The sequence below is a fragment of the Carya illinoinensis genome, chromosome 6 (assembly GCF_018687715.1).
Source record: "Carya illinoinensis cultivar Pawnee chromosome 6, C.illinoinensisPawnee_v1, whole genome shotgun sequence".
Classification (NCBI taxonomy): domain Eukaryota; kingdom Viridiplantae; phylum Streptophyta; class Magnoliopsida; order Fagales; family Juglandaceae; genus Carya; species Carya illinoinensis.
The window spans coordinates 4,504,002-4,517,784 of record NC_056757.1 but is presented as its reverse complement, the minus strand read 5'-3'; the positions used below and the strand labels follow the sequence as shown (position 1 = coordinate 4,517,784).

General features: G+C 38.2%; 1 protein-coding gene and 2 long non-coding RNA genes across 7 annotated transcripts; 1 reads left to right on the top strand and 2 right to left on the bottom strand.

Annotated features, from left to right (window-relative positions):
* Positions 1 to 232: 232 nt before the first annotated feature.
* On the top strand, positions 233 to 6,625 carry LOC122313297 (sulfate transporter 1.3-like). 5 transcript variants are annotated; one of them, XM_043128168.1, is made up of 18 exons: positions 233 to 434; positions 532 to 657; positions 773 to 875; positions 1,411 to 1,506; positions 1,736 to 1,872; positions 2,180 to 2,523; positions 2,656 to 2,704; positions 2,807 to 3,014; positions 3,172 to 3,346; positions 3,491 to 3,556; positions 3,645 to 3,758; positions 3,897 to 4,013; positions 4,116 to 4,242; positions 4,595 to 4,881; positions 4,986 to 5,176; positions 5,709 to 5,794; positions 5,883 to 5,959; positions 6,118 to 6,625. In XM_043128168.1, exons 6-18 carry the CDS (start codon positions 2,203 to 2,205, stop codon positions 6,259 to 6,261), a joined length of 1,962 nt encoding a protein of 653 aa, XP_042984102.1. In that variant the 5' UTR covers positions 233 to 434; positions 532 to 657; positions 773 to 875; positions 1,411 to 1,506; positions 1,736 to 1,872; positions 2,180 to 2,202; the 3' UTR covers positions 6,262 to 6,625. The 5 variants fall into 5 exon arrangements, with proteins under 5 accessions (XP_042984102.1, XP_042984100.1, XP_042984101.1 ...); XM_043128166.1 differs by having other exon boundaries at positions 1,411 to 1,637; XM_043128167.1 differs by lacking the exon at positions 233 to 434 and having other exon boundaries at positions 484 to 657; positions 1,411 to 1,637.
* LOC122313298 lies at positions 3,483 to 6,233 on the bottom strand. The gene is made up of 2 exons (XR_006243353.1): positions 6,093 to 6,233; positions 3,483 to 3,735 (listed from the first exon to the last, which is right to left on the bottom strand). It is a non-coding gene; the product is annotated as an uncharacterized LOC122313298 (long non-coding RNA).
* A 2,325-nt stretch (positions 6,626 to 8,950) lies between the features above and the next one.
* On the bottom strand, positions 8,951 to 9,850 carry LOC122312400. The gene is made up of 2 exons (XR_006243177.1): positions 9,404 to 9,850; positions 8,951 to 9,204 (listed from the first exon to the last, which is right to left on the bottom strand). It is a non-coding gene; the product is annotated as an uncharacterized LOC122312400 (long non-coding RNA).
* Between the last annotated feature and the right edge of the window lie 3,933 nt (positions 9,851 to 13,783).

Genomic DNA, 13,783 nt, shown 5'->3' with positions numbered 1-13,783 from the left:
TTAGTGCCAATAATTCCGTATAAGAAGAAAAATAGTGCTTATAATCATTTCCCTATAGAGAAAAAAACAAAAGATCGAAGCTTTTGATCAGTTGACTGCGGACTATCCAACCAATTTTTTTTTTTTAAAAGAAAAAAGAAAAAAACAGAGTGTTTTTAGAATTTCATGAGCATTTTATCTTCTCTTTCTTTTACTTTCTTGGATGATAAATCTTAAATTGTGTAGGAGTAAGCGTATTCCAAAGACAATGACTTTAAAATAACCAGTTTTGCGGAGACATTGATGCATGTTTTGTTTTCCCTGCAAACAACAAGTATCAATTTACATACAACTTCAATTTCGATTCACTCGTTTTTCTGGATTGCTATTTCCTTAGAGGTCCACACCTTTTTTTTGTTTGGCCCTTTTTCTGTAACGGACTGCTACGTGGAGTTGTAAGAATTTAACGCAATTTCGGATTCATTGCACCTAGACAACTTCGATCTGGGCTCCTTTTGCTTGCTTTAATTTTCTTTCTTCTTCTTTTTCCAGGATTTTCTTTCATATAAACTCAATGACTCATGATTGAACTTTTCGATCGGAATGAATAAACTTTTTCAGAAACATGAGGACCATCTAATGTGGCGAACAAAAAGGGAAGGCGGTAACTGATCTTGGGTATAAACTTTTATGGATTATATGAAATTATAATAGCCAGTTCTTTTTCCCCTTTTCTTCTCCTCAATTTTTTTTATTTGTCGTGGTTGTTCATTTTTCTTTTACTTGTCTACAGGAACTTAGGATATGAGCTAAGTGGAAGGGTGGGGAACTCTTTTGTGTAGTTGTAATCGAATCACCCACCATCAATGGCCTGCATGCAAAGCATATGAATGAAGGTGAGGGTTGACTCCATTTTAACCTTTATTCCCCGGACTGAACGTGCATTCTGGAAAGGACCCATCATCACAAAAGAAGGAAAAAAATCTCTCGGTTTTGATTCATGTCATCGACTGCTTAAGATTCTATGCCTCTGGATTGGTTGGATTCTTCTCCTAACGTGTAAAAGACAATCTTCCTCGTAAAATGTAGGTGGAGAAGTATGTATTTAGGTTTTATGAAATAGAGGGTTTGATGTTTGAGTATTACGAATATAGTGATCAAATTGATGGCCTTGACGAGTGTTATGAGATTGGTCAATTTCGCTTTTAAGGTAGTCCAGGGGGGCATTGATTCCTTCTTGAGTTCGAAGGTTCTAAATTTTTGTCATTTTAATTCATATTTTTTATGACACTAAAGTAAAGTTAAAAAAGCTTGGATGCTGGTTTTTTTTATGTCAGTGTCAATCGAAATTAATAGTAATTCCAATATCTACTGTAGCAAGGTTTATTGCATTTTCCATGCACTTTGCTGACTACAAGTTTTCTTTATCAGCTGCACCACTTGAAGGGGATTCTTTCAGTTGAAGAACCAAACCTCTCTTCCTTGAGAAAGGGGGAAAAATAGAAGGGGACCTTATGATCTAAAAAGGTGGATGCGCTTCTAGTTTTTCAATTGCTAACATCTGTGCTTGCAAGTCAATACCTTCTCAAGCACCATATTTGAATCCATAAGCACTACAACTATGGAAGAGATGATTATGTGCTTACATCAGTCACAAGGTACTAAAAAATTCCATCTGTCGGCTGCGCACAATTAACAATTTTGTTCAATTAGCTGTTTATCATGCATAATTTAATTTTAGGGGTCTCTCTTTCAGGCTGAGAAGTCTGACCAGAAATCCTAACAACTTAAATAAGAAAGAGCTCCCCAACATCCTTTGATATCAAGAAGGCTCTACGTTCTCAAACACTTTACTGTCCAAGTCTTCTGCTTGCATCTATTTACTTCGTTCAGGTAAAATATCCTCAACCATTAATTCCTACTCATGACTCTGTCTTGATGTTATAGTAGGTGTCGGTTCCATGATTTCTGAGACCAATGTTATGGAACCATGAGCTATTGAGGATGCTCAATTCTTTATTTTCGTAGTTTTGAAGTTAGGTGTTGTCATAAATACATTTTACATGTAAAAGAACGTATATTACCTGTAGTTTGGATTGCAGAATTTTTAAGCGTTTGCTCCATTACTTTATTCTCCTTTAGATTGTTAGCATCCTGATATTTCTGGTCATGACGTCGCTATGCTTTTCTTGTGTTGCAGGTGGGCTAATTTTGTGTCCTCTAATGGGTCATTCAACTAACGAGGAACTTGAAACCAGAAGTCTATCATCCTCACGCCATCAGTCACAAAACTTCCCACACATTCACAAGGTGGGAGTTCCACCCAAGCAAAATCTCATCAATGAATTCAAAGACACCGTGAAAGAAACACTTTTTTCAGATGATCCCTTACGTCCCTTTAAGGATCAACCTAGGTCCCGAAAGTTCATCTTAGGCATCCAAGCAATTTTCCCAATATTTGAGTGGGGGAGAAGGTACAACCTAACTAAATTTAGAGGGGATCTTATCGCAGGACTCACTATTGCAAGTCTCTGCATTCCTCAGGTAAATTTTCTGCCTGGAAGATGTATAGATATAACTAAAGAGGAAAGAAAAAGAACCAAAAAAACATGAGAACCCCCTCCCCCCCTGCCCCCATGTGCGCTGTTCTAACAATTCATTTGACTGCCAAAATAGGACATTGGATATTCAAAGCTTGCAAATTTGCCCCCACAATATGGATTGTGTAAGTTTCTGTACTACGCATGAACCCAATGCATTTCCTATGAACTTCCCTCCTTGGACATGACAAGGCTTCTATGTTTCTTCTTGTTCCAAATCAATACAGATTCCAGCTTTGTTCCACCATTGATTTATGCCTTCATGGGTAGTTCAAGAGATATTGCCATAGGACCTGTGGCTGTGGTGTCTCTCTTGCTGGGGACACTTCTTCAGAATGAGATTGATGCCAGTAAAGATCCAATAGGGTACCGGCGGCTTGCTTTCACGGCTACTTTTTTTGCAGGAGTCACTCAAGCCACCTTAGGATTATTCAGGTTATTCCTATTACCATTACCATCCCCACTCAGATAAACTGCTCAAGTATTTTTATTACTATTGGTTTTGCGTTGCTTGTAATCTTCTTTCAGTCCCTCAAAGGCTTCTAGGTTTCTGTCAACTGTGATTATTATGGTGGTTTCGGTTTATCGGCAGGTTGGGTTTCTTGATTGACTTCCTATCCCATGCTGCCATTGTTGGTTTTATGGGTGGTGCTGCCATCACTATTGCACTCCAACAGCTTAAGGGTTTTCTGGGCATAAAAAAGTTCACAAAGAAAACTGATATTATCTCTGTAATGCACTCAGTATGGGGTTCAGTTAATCATGGAGTAAGACCTCTCTTTTCTCTATATTCCTCGCTTATTTTTTGCTCCTTTATCATTTTCAGAAGAAAAGGTTCTGCAATTGCATTGAGAACCTCAAAGTGCAAACAAAATTTAAGCCAGATTAATCTTATATCAAACATTTTGCAGTGGAACTGGCAGACTATACTTATTGGAGGCACCTTTTTGAGTTTTCTTCTATTCGCTAAATACATAGTAAGAGCTCCTAATCACTAGCACTATTTACCTAAACTGTTTAAGGCTGTGAATTATTTCTCTGATTCTCTCATGTTCTGCTGAGCAGGGAAAAAAGAACAAGAAGTTCTTCTGGGTACCTGCAATTGCTCCATTGGTATCTGTGATCCTGTCCACCTTTTTTGTGTATATAACCCATGCTGAAAAGAAAGGTGTTGAAATTGTAAGCACTTACTCATCATTCTCTTTTTTTTTTTTTTTTGGACAAGATAGGTTGTAATGACAATCCTAATCATGGTAGGAACTGTAGTAGTAGTATTTGCTGCAGCATTGACACTAACAGTGTAATTGGTATGTAAAGGTGAGACATATAGAGAAAGGAATTAATCCCTCATCGGTGAATCAAATATATTTCAGTGGTGAATATCTTGGAAAAGGTTTTAGGATTGGTATCGTGGCTGGAATGATAGCATTGACGGTGAGCATTGCACAATCCATTTCTAATCAAGCAAATCTGGTCACTGATTCTTGTATATAAGGCAATTTTCTTACATATATTTTCTTGGGGAAATTCTATCAGGAAGCAATAGCAATCGGAAGAACATTTGCTTCCATGAAAGACTATCAACTTGATGGCAACAAAGAAATGGTGGCACTAGGATCAATGAATATCATTGGTTCGATGACTTCCTGTTATGTGGCGACAGGTGGGAAGGAACCAAGACTCAAGTCATGTGAACCTACCTACTTCAAAATGATGATGCTAATTTAATGATGGGAACAAATATTCATGTCCAACAAAGAGTTCAATCCCATGGTCCTTTGTTAGTGGCACAATCTTAAATGCAGCTATCCTTCTGAGTGCAACCATTTAAAGAAGGGTAAAATATATACTAAAAATCTGGCAAACAAAATCGAATTTTAACAACCAGATGATTATATGTGGAGTTCCCTGACACATGAAACCCTAAATAAGTAATGTTCAGAAATACGTGGCTGAGTAGCTTGAAAATGATTATTATTCGCCTATGACTGATTCTATCTGCTTAATACTTGCAGGTTCCTTTTCTCGGTCAGCTGTGAATTATATGGCAGGCTGTGAAACTGCAGCCTCAAACATTGTGATGTCTTTTGTTGTTATCCTAACCTTGGAATTCATCACACCTCTTTTTAAGTACACACCGAATGCCATTCTTTCTGCCATCATCATATCTGCTGTGATCAATCTAATCGACTTCCAAGCGGCAATTCTGATATGGAAGATTGATAAATTTGATTTTGTTGCTTGTTTGGGAGCCTTCTTTGGTGTAATTTTTTCCTCTGTTGAGATAGGCCTCTTAATTGCAGTAAGAATTAAGATATCTACAACTCTTAAATTCCTCAGTGCCAATTGCCAAACTAATGACTTGCCTTAACTAATCTAAATCATCTTCACCATCTCTTGTGGCAGGTCTCAATATCCTTTGCTAAAATTCTCTTACAAGTCACCAGACCAAGAACTGCAATCCTTGGGAATATTCCTAGAACGGCAGTGTACAGAAACATCCAACAATATCCAGATGCAACTAAAGTTCCGGGCATTCTGATTGTGAGAGTTGATTCGGCAATTTACTTTTCTAACTCCAATTATGTTAAGGAGAGGTAAATGTGATCTCTATCTTGTACTAAGCTCGTGCTGTTCTCCACTCTTAGATGTGGAATTCAATGCAACCAATCTTATAACTCCATCTGTATGCATGCAGTTGTAACAATTACTTTACTTCGAGTGAATCAAATCTGAGGACTGACTTAGCTCAGAAAAAGCATCTAACTTCTGTAGGAATGAGAGGAATTCTACATGATAGTGAATCACTCATGGAAAAAGTTAACTGATTGCAGAAAAGGAAGAGTAGTGTGGGTTTTAAATGGCTGGAATGACCAAGTTGAAAGCATGAAAATTGAAGTTTTCACTTACTGAGCTGTTTGTTAGGATAGTTGGAAGTTTTGTACTTAAATCTTGGTGTGGTGCTCAAGGTCATAGTCTTGATGATATGCAGGATTATATGTTGCATCCAAATGACGGAGGACATAAGAATTAGGGTTACTTTGAAGTTTTCAGAATATGCGAACTTGGTTAAAATTTCAGTAGCTTCGATGATGCTGAAGTCTTTTTTTTTTTAAAACTTTATTTCAGGATATTAAGGTGGTTGACGGATGAGGAAGAACAGATAAAAGGAGACTACCAACCTAGAATCCAATTTTTGATTGTTGAGATGTCCCGTAAGCATTTATTTCACCCAGTTCCCAAACTCCATATGCCAGCACAAACTCTTGTTTGCATCCAAACTCATTTTTCATGTTTATTCAGCTGTGACTAACATCGACACCAGTGGCATTCATGCCATAGAAGAACTATATAGGAGTCTCCTGAAGAGAGATGTTCAGGTATATGCACAACCATACTAAAACCACCTTTTCTGTAATATAAACTACTTCAAAAATTTCGAATGTGCCAGCATCAAATACTTCCTCAAGAAACAATTCACACTAAAAAATTTGTATGAGAAAATTGCCTTACCAGAAGTTCCCATGTTGTTTCTCAGCTCATTCTTGCAAATCCTGGGCCTGTGGTGATTGACAAGCTCCACGCTTCCACGTTTGCAAACTTGATCGGTGAGGAAAAAATCTTCCTCACAGTTGCAGAAGCTGTCTCATCCTGTTCTCCAAAGATGGTTGAAGAAGCTTGATAATGAGGGAATGCGATTGTTGTATGAGATAAATGAAAAGCAAAAGCAAAAGCATAACCTACCGTGTTGTGGTAGGAAGGACAGGAAAGCAGGTCTTGTTGAGTCATAGTGGGTGGTGACGAGGTCATTATAAAAGTTGTTAAGTGGACTCCGTGATCATAATCCAGAGAGAACAAAAGAGAAGAAAAAAGGTGCCAATTGCGCACTCAAAAAGCGATGAGGTTATTTAATACTTTCAATTTTCAGAAAGGTCAATAGAAATCCAACTGTTTCAGACGCGTCTGTAGTGTTTTCTTCCTGTTGTTGAATGATTTTTATCCGTTTCACTGGAAACAAAGCCTCAAGTGCCTATTGCTTGCTTGAAGATTTTCTTATTGGTTTCTATTTTTTTTATTGCTCAGCCCCACCTTACAAGACTGGACAATTGAATTCATAACAATGGATAGCTTCAAACAGCTTAAATGGAAGCATTCCTCCTTGTCCCATTAATCCACCCTATCTCCCAGGCTTTCACAGCCATTTACTTCATGTGACACTTTGTCTCCTTTAAATTGCTATTGCAACTTGCTTGGAGAAAAAGAAAATGCATCTGAATAGGATTGCTTTACAACATGTTAAAGAAGGCTCACTTTTATGATTACTGTTTTCATGATTGACCTCAGCTGGACATGTTGGTCTTTTTCTTTTTCTTTTTCTTTTCAGAGTGTATGGGTCCATTTTCCTCCTTGAGCATATTGGTCCATAAAATTATGATTTTTCTTTCTTTCTTATTTAGGCCAAAAGACGAGCTTTCACAGCATAAACTCATAACTAAAAGAACAATAAAAGAAAGTCTTTAGAAGATAAATGATTTGAAATTATCTATGCAAATCACTTGCTTTGTCATTAAGTCAAATTACCTTAGAAGAAGTGCCTATGCCCGTGTTGAACAGCTTGTTCTGACCAAGCATGGGCTGGTGGAGGAGCTTCATACCTCCAAACTTGCGACTTTGATTGGCGAGGACATGTTCTTCCACACAGTAAGAGATTGTTGGAAGAAGCTAGCTAGGTACAACTTAAGGGAATGTAGTTTTTTGCATGAGGATGCATAAATAGTCAGAGGTGAAAAAGAGTGGGCGAGGAAGTAAAGGTCTTGAGAAAGCATCGTGAACATGGAAAGGGTGGGAGAAAGGGTCATTTAAAAATTGTGCACTTCACCTCAATGAGATAGCAAGCTAGGGTGGTGGTTTAAACAACAAAACTTGTCTATAGAATCTTAGAAGTTACTGATCTATCTGCCCATTTGATTGCAGTGAACTTCCATTCTATGAATGCATTCTACCCTTCATTGAGGAAAATGTTGTTTTTTTATCCTGTATTTGCCGTTCTGAGTCATTCCAACTGATATGGTAAGTTGTTGACATAGATTGAGCCATGGAAAACTCTACTCCCACCGAGGAGACCTCTCAAATTTTTGTACTGAATTGTTTTTTATTTTATTATTTTGCTTAATAATTAAGGAAATATTTTTTAAAACAATTTCACTAATCGATGGAAAGCTTCTGTACCAATCAGTGGCTCTAGGACTACGCTTGTGGCATATATATAATTGAAGATGACAGATTCAAACTGAAAAGTAGTATTGTTTTTCTTTATTACGGACATCAAAAGCGGCATATCTGTCATAGTTGCAAGGAAGATTTGTTGTCCTTTTTGGTTCCCTGAATGTAGTAGTAAAGGAAGCCAGATTCATACAGAAGTAGTATTATTGGTTTGATGGCAGCCGAGATTATACTGAATTCATTAGCTTTTGAAGATGGCCATGGTGGCAAATTTCAATGTGAAGCTCATCTTGAATATCTACTGCTGTTAACCGCGATCTTGGAAAGATATTCCTAAGAATTAATATTCATTCTGCGTTAATTCCTCGAAAAACATCTTTATTAATTACTAAATTGATTATTCCAAAAAAACAAAAATCCATTCTCGCCCTTCTGAATTGATTCAGCTTCAAAGAAATAGTTAGAACATCGACAGTTGGTAAATCATTAAGGACTTTGCGCATATGTTCTCCCAAGTTTAATGTTCAAAACCAAGGTAAAAGTGATGCGATCAGAGTATATGATGTTACATGATATTTGCAGTTTTAAGATGTCTAAACCTCACGAGCTCCCTTCAAAACAATTGAGTAAATTTGAGACCTACATAAAAAATTATTTTTTTAATAATAGATATAATTTTTTTAAAAGGAGTGTGCGAGACTTAAATACTTTAAGAATGTATCTTACTCTTTTTTTTTTTTTTTAAATTACTTGAGTTGTATACTTGGTATTTCAGAAATAGATGCTCTGTAATTGAATTTTGAGTTTTTGAGTTTTCTGTATATCGGGAATAATGATTTCTTACACAGCTTTGGTTTTGGGGATTTATTAGTAATCTCTTCCAAGGTTTTAGATTGTTACCAGTGTCTTATGCTACAAGTGAGGATGAATTGATAAAAATATAACAGGGTATTGTCATTGGATAATTCTACCCATCATTCCTACACCACACACCACACATAGTTTTTTATCTTTTTATTTTTCACCACACATGATTTTTTTTTTTAATCTTTTAATCTTTTTTCTTAACAAATATGTAATATAAGGATTATGAGTAGAAGAATTCAATTAATTTAGTATGCAAACAACAATGTAACTGAAGATGGTTCTTACACAAAAAGATGCTTCAAACAACAAATCCAAATATGACCAAAATATATTTGGTGTTCTTCTTTAATGCGATCACTTGCATAGACAGCACAGTTGTTTTTTATTGATCGCATAGTGCTAAAGCTTAAATCAATCCGTTTCTTGAAAAGTAAACCATCCACCAGATTAGCATGTTGCGGGAAGACAGTAACTACATATATATGCAATGGCATGTCCTTGCCTCCCCCAATTCAGCGAGCCTCATATTGAACAACTGCATCAAATAGGAAGGGCTAATTTAGTTCAATATTTTCAGCAACATGGGTTAAGACAAAAGATGTATCCTTCAGAAACATTACAAGAAAGACAACACCAAGATGTTGCAGGGCCGTAATTCCAAACGGTACTATGGAAAAGGAATAAGCCAATGACATCTATCTAACAGCTAAAGGGATCTTTAGCTCAAACTGTACCTCCTCCTGTTGTAAGAACAAGGTTGAAGGTGAGGCCATGGGTTCAAGACCCATTGGGTGCCCAACTTACCCATCCATAAATAAAATTGATTACTTATAAAGAAGAAGAGAAGGCAAGAGCTTCCTGAACTAGATCTTGGAGTAAAATTGCAGGAAACCATTAAGATTAGAAAAACTTGATTGACTAAAAAACAGCAGGCAAATAATGCATATCAAGCACATCACCCACAAGCACTCTCCCTCAATGGAAGCTAACCCAATAACCTGTATTGCATCTATTGTGCAATGGGAAGTAAAGTTACATAAACACATTCAAAAAATTATACTTTACAGTTGCAGTAGTTGGGGAAATGGAAAACTAGTTAGGGGTGAATCTTCTGTCATATGTTTCAAACAAACCAAAATGGTATGCCACCCCAGCCCTAGTTCCTTAGGGCTGGATCAGAATATTTTTATTGGGTCCACAAGTCTATGAAATTATCAATTCTCTTCTGGAATTTATTGGATTGAATAGTATTTGGCGGGCCTGACCCACATTTTAGAGTTCTGGAAAAAACCAGGTTTTAAGCCCAAGAAAGTTGATAACATTGGCCTAGCTCATTTGGTAATCAACCAAAAACTTCAACTCTACTTTGATAACATCACAGCTCTCTCTAGAACTTTGTTTCTAGGAAATTGCTATCTATACTTACAATTTTACTTAAAATGTGTCAGCTATTGAAAATTATGAAAATTTTAAATTCAAATTACAAAAGAAAACACTAAAATGAGACTATCACTCATTACATAATATTGTGCATAAAATTGTACGATAACATCACAGCTCTCTCTAGAACTGTTAATCCAGGTTGGGTAAAAACTGGATGGAAAAATCCCAGCCGTGGGTAGCCCAAGTGGTAAGGGCAAACTTGTGTGCATGAGCCCCATGTCACAAGTTCAATTCCCCCTGAGATCAAACTATGATTTAAATGGGAGGCCAAGGCGGTGGATTGCCATGTAATGCCCTAATGGATTTAAGCGGGAGGCCAAGGCGGTGGATTCCCCATTTAAAAGCCCATTGATAATTATAAGACGAATTGTGCTTCATATTTTAACTAGGCTCAATAATTATTTAGGCTGTTTTGGATGATTAATGGATAAATTTATCCATAGTCCCAAGAGTGTGTTTAGTAGCATAAGAAAATTCTAAATCTATGCTTGGATGCTGAGGTGATTTCAGATAATTTGAGTTGATATGGGAATAGTAGGATTTTGTGAGTCCCATTGAAATATGTTTGAATATAAATAGGTTGAGATCATATGTGTTTAAATGTATGAAGTAGATTGAGATGGGTTTTAACTTTTTATGCGAGGTTGAAAAAGTAGTGGTTCCCATCAATGATTAGTTTGAAATGGGGTTGAGGTGATTTCATTAACCAAACACAGCCTTAAAACTCTCAGACCCAGCCCAAAACTTCCACCCGAGCACTATGTTATTTGAATAACACTAACTTCACCTGCATGCCCTCACTGTCTAAATCTCCAAAGCCCAGTTTATTCTCAAAGTGTACTTCACCCAAACCCTTTCTCTCTTACCTTATCCACTAAGACCCTACAACACTCCCACACATGACAGAAGGCCACCTTCCCCCAAATTATAAAGCCATGCATGTAAGCCCCATCTTCCTCTCCCACTAGAACTCGTTTGTTAACATGCTTACCACTTCAACCGGTTCAACATCATCTATAAGAATCAATCTATGTTCCTCAAGTGTTTCATCCTATTCCTACCAATAAATGCCTAGATGTGTGGGAGTCCTCCATAACACGATAATCCTCTCCCACTTTGATTGAACTTCTACAATTTTATCTCTCAAACCGCAGACGTGCACTGAAATGCACTAACGAACTCACAAGGAGTTCTAGTCTCCCATGGCAACCTTTAAAGCAAAGGACCAACTTTAACTTCATATATAGATATATATATATATTTCATGCTCAAAAACCAGCCAGCCCTCTCTCTCGATCTCCACACACACAGCGCATCAAGAGTCTCTTTGATCCAAGAATTTGCTTCACTCATGGCAAGCCCCATCTCCTCCTCTATAAAGTATATCCAAATAGCAAAGCGCCACATATCTTTCTCCACAACAGAAAGAAGTGCACCAAACCAACCCAGCTTATGCCACAGTAGCAATACCATGAGCCTCCCTCAAGCCATGGCCACAAATATGCCACCAAGTTAAAAACCAATGCATCAGTCACCAAACTGAAAAGAAGCTGCCCCACGAAGCCCCTAGCCCCTGCAACGGAAGTCTCAAAACCAGCTCTACAAATGTTTGAGCCTCCCTGTCAACTGAAGCTTAGCCTGCACACCACAAATGCACAACCAGTTGCACCAAACCCCAACACATTAAACCTGTCTAAAAACAAACTCTGCCACAATGGTGTCAAACCAGTGAAGCCAGCCTTGTACCTCCCCACTAAATCAGAGAAAAACCAAGCACCTTTGTTCCCTTACATAGATTGTTGCAGCACCAATAAAAATAACCACCAGTCACCCAGCAACTCCACTGCAGCTCCTCCCGCCATTCCTGTTGGTAACTCTCTCTCTCTAAGTGCACAACATACACTCCCTATAACTCTCGGCAGAGCCCTGCCTTCCCACTAAAGCACCTGACATATTAATAAGGAACTGATTTTGTGTCACAAACTGTGTGTCAAATATTAGTGTTTAAGGCCATGAGTTGACGGTTATGGGCACCATTTTGGACAAATCATATGTATCACAAGGTAATACTTGCTATGTGATTATGAGGATGGATGTGTTACAGGCTATGGGGTCTTTGGCACGAAAGTAGTATGGCGGTTACGAGTTGAAAGTCACATGTAGGCTCGTTAAAGAAAAATTGTGGTCTCATAATAGATGGTGTATGAGATTATAAATTGACATGATATTATGTTTTTATTGACTAGGCGATTGTCAATGGGTTAATTATTGGACCGGGTTGCTAGGTAAGTAATATGATCACGCACTTCGTCACGCATGTTTTCTAAATTATGTAAGTAATATGATCACACCCTTCACGATCACCCTTTGTCATGCATGTTTTGTAAATTATGTAAGTAGAATGATCATACTCTTCATTATTACACATGTTTCCTAAGTTATGTACTTCATTATCACACGTGTTTCCTAAGTTATGTAAGTAATAAGATCAAGCCAATTGGACATGCATATGTTATAATATTATGTGATCAATTATGATAATGTCTTTCAAATTGCATATATTTTAAAAGCAATCATATATATGTTTTATAAATGAAAAGCTCATTACTCATGTCATGGTTTACAAAGTATTATTTTGTGTACAAGCCTATTCATTGATATCCTCTTGACTGACGATTGATGATGGATAAATAATAAGCGAGCCCCTTCGGACCGGTCGGGCTGTTTTTCTCATAATAACAGCCCCCACACATGGAATGACACGTAGGCAAGCTCACAATAAACTGTCTGAAGGAGATTCCAGCCGATTGATTTCAGAAACAACCCACTACGTATTACGAAAGGAAATACCAGGAGCTCTCTCTTCCAAACAACCAGCTCGACTTCGCCGCACCATACCAGCACTGTTGCCGCCAATAAGTTTCGTCGCCCCCCACTGGGGTATTTTCCTCCGTCGCCTCCCAATGAGGTCATTTCCTCCATCGCCCCCCACCCCCCCAAAAAAAATTCCTCATTGCTCAGTCGCCCACCACTGAAAAGCTTTTCCTCCGTCGCCCCACCAAGTCGTCGCCCCCCATTGATTTGTGTTGTGCTCTGTATCACAGACAAAAAGGCCCAGATAAAGAAAGTGAATCGATTGTTTCTTTCTGCAATTTGCGTATAGTTAATTGGGAAGAGAAAACTCTGTCGTCTTCTATTTGATCTCAATGATTCTTTTACATGACCGAATACTAAAGGAACCAAAATCCAAAATCCAAAACCCAAAAACAAAAAAAATATTGAAACAAACAGAGGAAAACAGTCATCAAAATCCCTCTATGGAGGCCAAAAAGAAACCAAGCTTGCGCCACCACGCTCGGGTTCGAGTTCGTGCCGCACTGTGAGGTAAAGCTCCGTCGCGGTTTTGGGTCGAGCTCCTTCGCACCATGCGAAACGGGGTCCGTCGCATTGGTTCTGGTCGAAACCAAGCTTGAGCCACCACGCTCGGGTCCGAGTTCGTGCCGCACCGTGAGGTCAAGCTCCGTCGCGGCTCGAGGTCAAGCTCTGTCGCAGCTTTGGGTCGAGCTCCTTCGCACCATGAGAAACGGGGTCCGTAGCATTGGTTCTGGTCTGGTTTGGGATGGGGGCTTTGGCGGAAAAGGGAGAGTTCTGTGGGATCGATGGGTCTGGTT